The 2,120-nt window shown below is 42.7% G+C and overlaps 1 protein-coding gene across 2 annotated transcripts in view; it reads right to left on the minus strand.

The window, feature by feature from the left end:
• rad23ab (RAD23 homolog A, nucleotide excision repair protein b) overlaps window positions 1-2,120 on the minus strand; it is a 13,568-nt gene that overhangs the window by 6,976 nt on the left and 4,472 nt on the right. For both annotated transcript variants that reach the window (XM_035652927.1, XM_035652926.1), the window contains exons 4-5: window positions 1,287-1,720; window positions 717-763 (exon numbers count right to left, since the gene is read on the minus strand). In XM_035652927.1, the coding sequence (XP_035508820.1) occupies window positions 717-763; window positions 1,287-1,720 (481 nt within the window). The remainder of the gene's footprint in view (window positions 1-716; window positions 764-1,286; window positions 1,721-2,120) is intronic.

The raw sequence follows: 2,120 nt of genomic DNA on the forward strand, positions 1-2,120 counted from the left end.
ATGAACTCTAAATCCTGACTCAAATTCCTCAAATAAGCTATTGTTTTATTTATTTATAAGATCACCAGTCACTTTGTAGAACATTTTTCTTGACAATACAAGACAGAGCACCAAACCCCTAATTGCTTGCGGAGCACCCCTACGTGGCAGCCCATCACTCCACCATCTCTCCAAATTTGATTTATGTTCATAAGCCCTGCATGTGCATGATTGCATTTCAGGCTTTAGTGCAACTCTTCGTGTGTGTGTGTGTGCGTGTGTGTGTAAAACAAAGAGTGAAAAGAATTTCCCCATTGTGGATTAACAAAGTATATCTTCTTCTTCTGCTATAGACCCCTATAGGACCCAAATTTAAGTAAAATACCACCAACAGACAGTTTTAGTGTGCTCCACTAAACCCTTTTGGACAATTCATCAATTTGAGACTAAAGACTTTGAGACAAACAAGACAGTTGTTGGGAAGAGATCAGGGAGTCAGTGGGATGCACTGAGGAAGAGAAGGCTGCGACAGCGACTGGTTGAACATACTGAGGCTTTTATCTAAACTTCTGTCACTGGACAGAGTAAGTTGTGCTAATTCCAGCAGTCAGTCTACAATGTATGTGTGGTCTGGTATGGCTGTTATCATACTGAAAACAAGGGGTGCAGTTTTTGTATAACTAGTGCATTGGTGTTTTATATTTATGACAGAGGGGAGAAAAAACACAAGGTATTACCCAGTATTGATGCTGCTTCTTCAAGGAGACCCAGTTCATCAACGAGGCTTTGAGAGAAATGAGCAAAGAAAAACTCAAATCAACAATGCAAATCCCAAACAATTACAGTGAGCATTATATATATACACACATATTGCAATAATAACATTGCCATCCCTACTGCCATGCCACTAGCAACTAATATTTCTTGCTAACAGGACCTTGGCAAAAGTCTTATTGTTAAAGTCTCATCTGGGTTTTATGATCCGGCTACAGCAGCATTCTTAAATTGGAAAAAAAAAAGAAAAAGATTTTCACTGCTAAATACTGCTCTGTTAAAGACAGACAATAATCCTCATTCTCTGTAGGTGACAAAAAACATGAGTGGAAAAGGAGAAAAGTCGAGGAAAAGAGTAGAAGCAGCAGTAAAGTATTTTTATGCAATAAAAAATTAACCATCTAAACCATGGTCCCCATTATCACAATATAAGCTGACCTAGCTAACCCAGGTTATGAAATTATTAACAAGTTTCTTGGACAACCAGAGAATGAAAACTCTCAGTGTATGTATAAAGACAGGTTTCCTCCAACCTGGAGGCAGAGGAGTGGACTGTTGCAGGGGCAGACGGTTCATTCTCAGGGTCTTTCCTTGGCTTCTCTTCTGGCTGGGCAGCAGGGGAGGGGTGGTCTGCAGGGCCCGAGGTAAGAGCTGTCTTATCAACTTTCGGAACTGGGGCAGAGGCTAGAGTGGCATCTGAGGCCGAAGCAGTGTTTAAGTCCGGGGCTACTGCTGCTTCAGCAGAAGCAGGCGTGGTGTTTTCTGCTGCTGGGGGCAGAGATTCAGACGGAGGCACTGACTGCGGGGCAGGTGTAGGTGCAGATGCTGTGTGTGTGGGTGTGGAGGGCACTAGTGTTGGGCCAGAGGCTGGTGCTGGGTCTGAGGCTGAGGCTGAGGCTGGTGCTGGAGTTGCAGTTGGCTGGGGAGTTGGCTGAGGGGCTGCTTGTGGAGGAGGGGCAGGTTTAGGCTGAAAAGACATTTGAAAATGAATCATTAGTAGTGTGGATATGATGACCAAACAGGTAGCAGAACTGCATCATTCATTTCACTAAACCTACACCAGGCTGGTAAGGGTGCTGTATGTGAAATCTGCATTGTCTGCATTTGCGATCTACAAACAAAAATGTTTTTATTTACTAATTATTTTCAATTATCTTTTCTACTTTTTTGTAGCTGTCATTAACTGACCACCATAGAAACTCTATACTTCCTGTACGTGTTTCAAATTAAAAGCCTACCAGGGAGGGATTCTCTTTGAGCTACTGGAATGCTTTCAATGTAAAACATCTAAATAAAGGAAGTGCTGAGTACCATTTACAAAAGTCAAATTGCCTCTGAGCGGCTGTTGCTCAGAGGCAGAGCGGGTC

The sequence above is a fragment of the Morone saxatilis genome, unplaced genomic scaffold (assembly GCF_004916995.1).
Source record: "Morone saxatilis isolate NCDOM2014 unplaced genomic scaffold, NCSU_SB_2.0 Contig12, whole genome shotgun sequence".
Taxonomy (NCBI): domain Eukaryota; kingdom Metazoa; phylum Chordata; class Actinopteri; family Moronidae; genus Morone; species Morone saxatilis.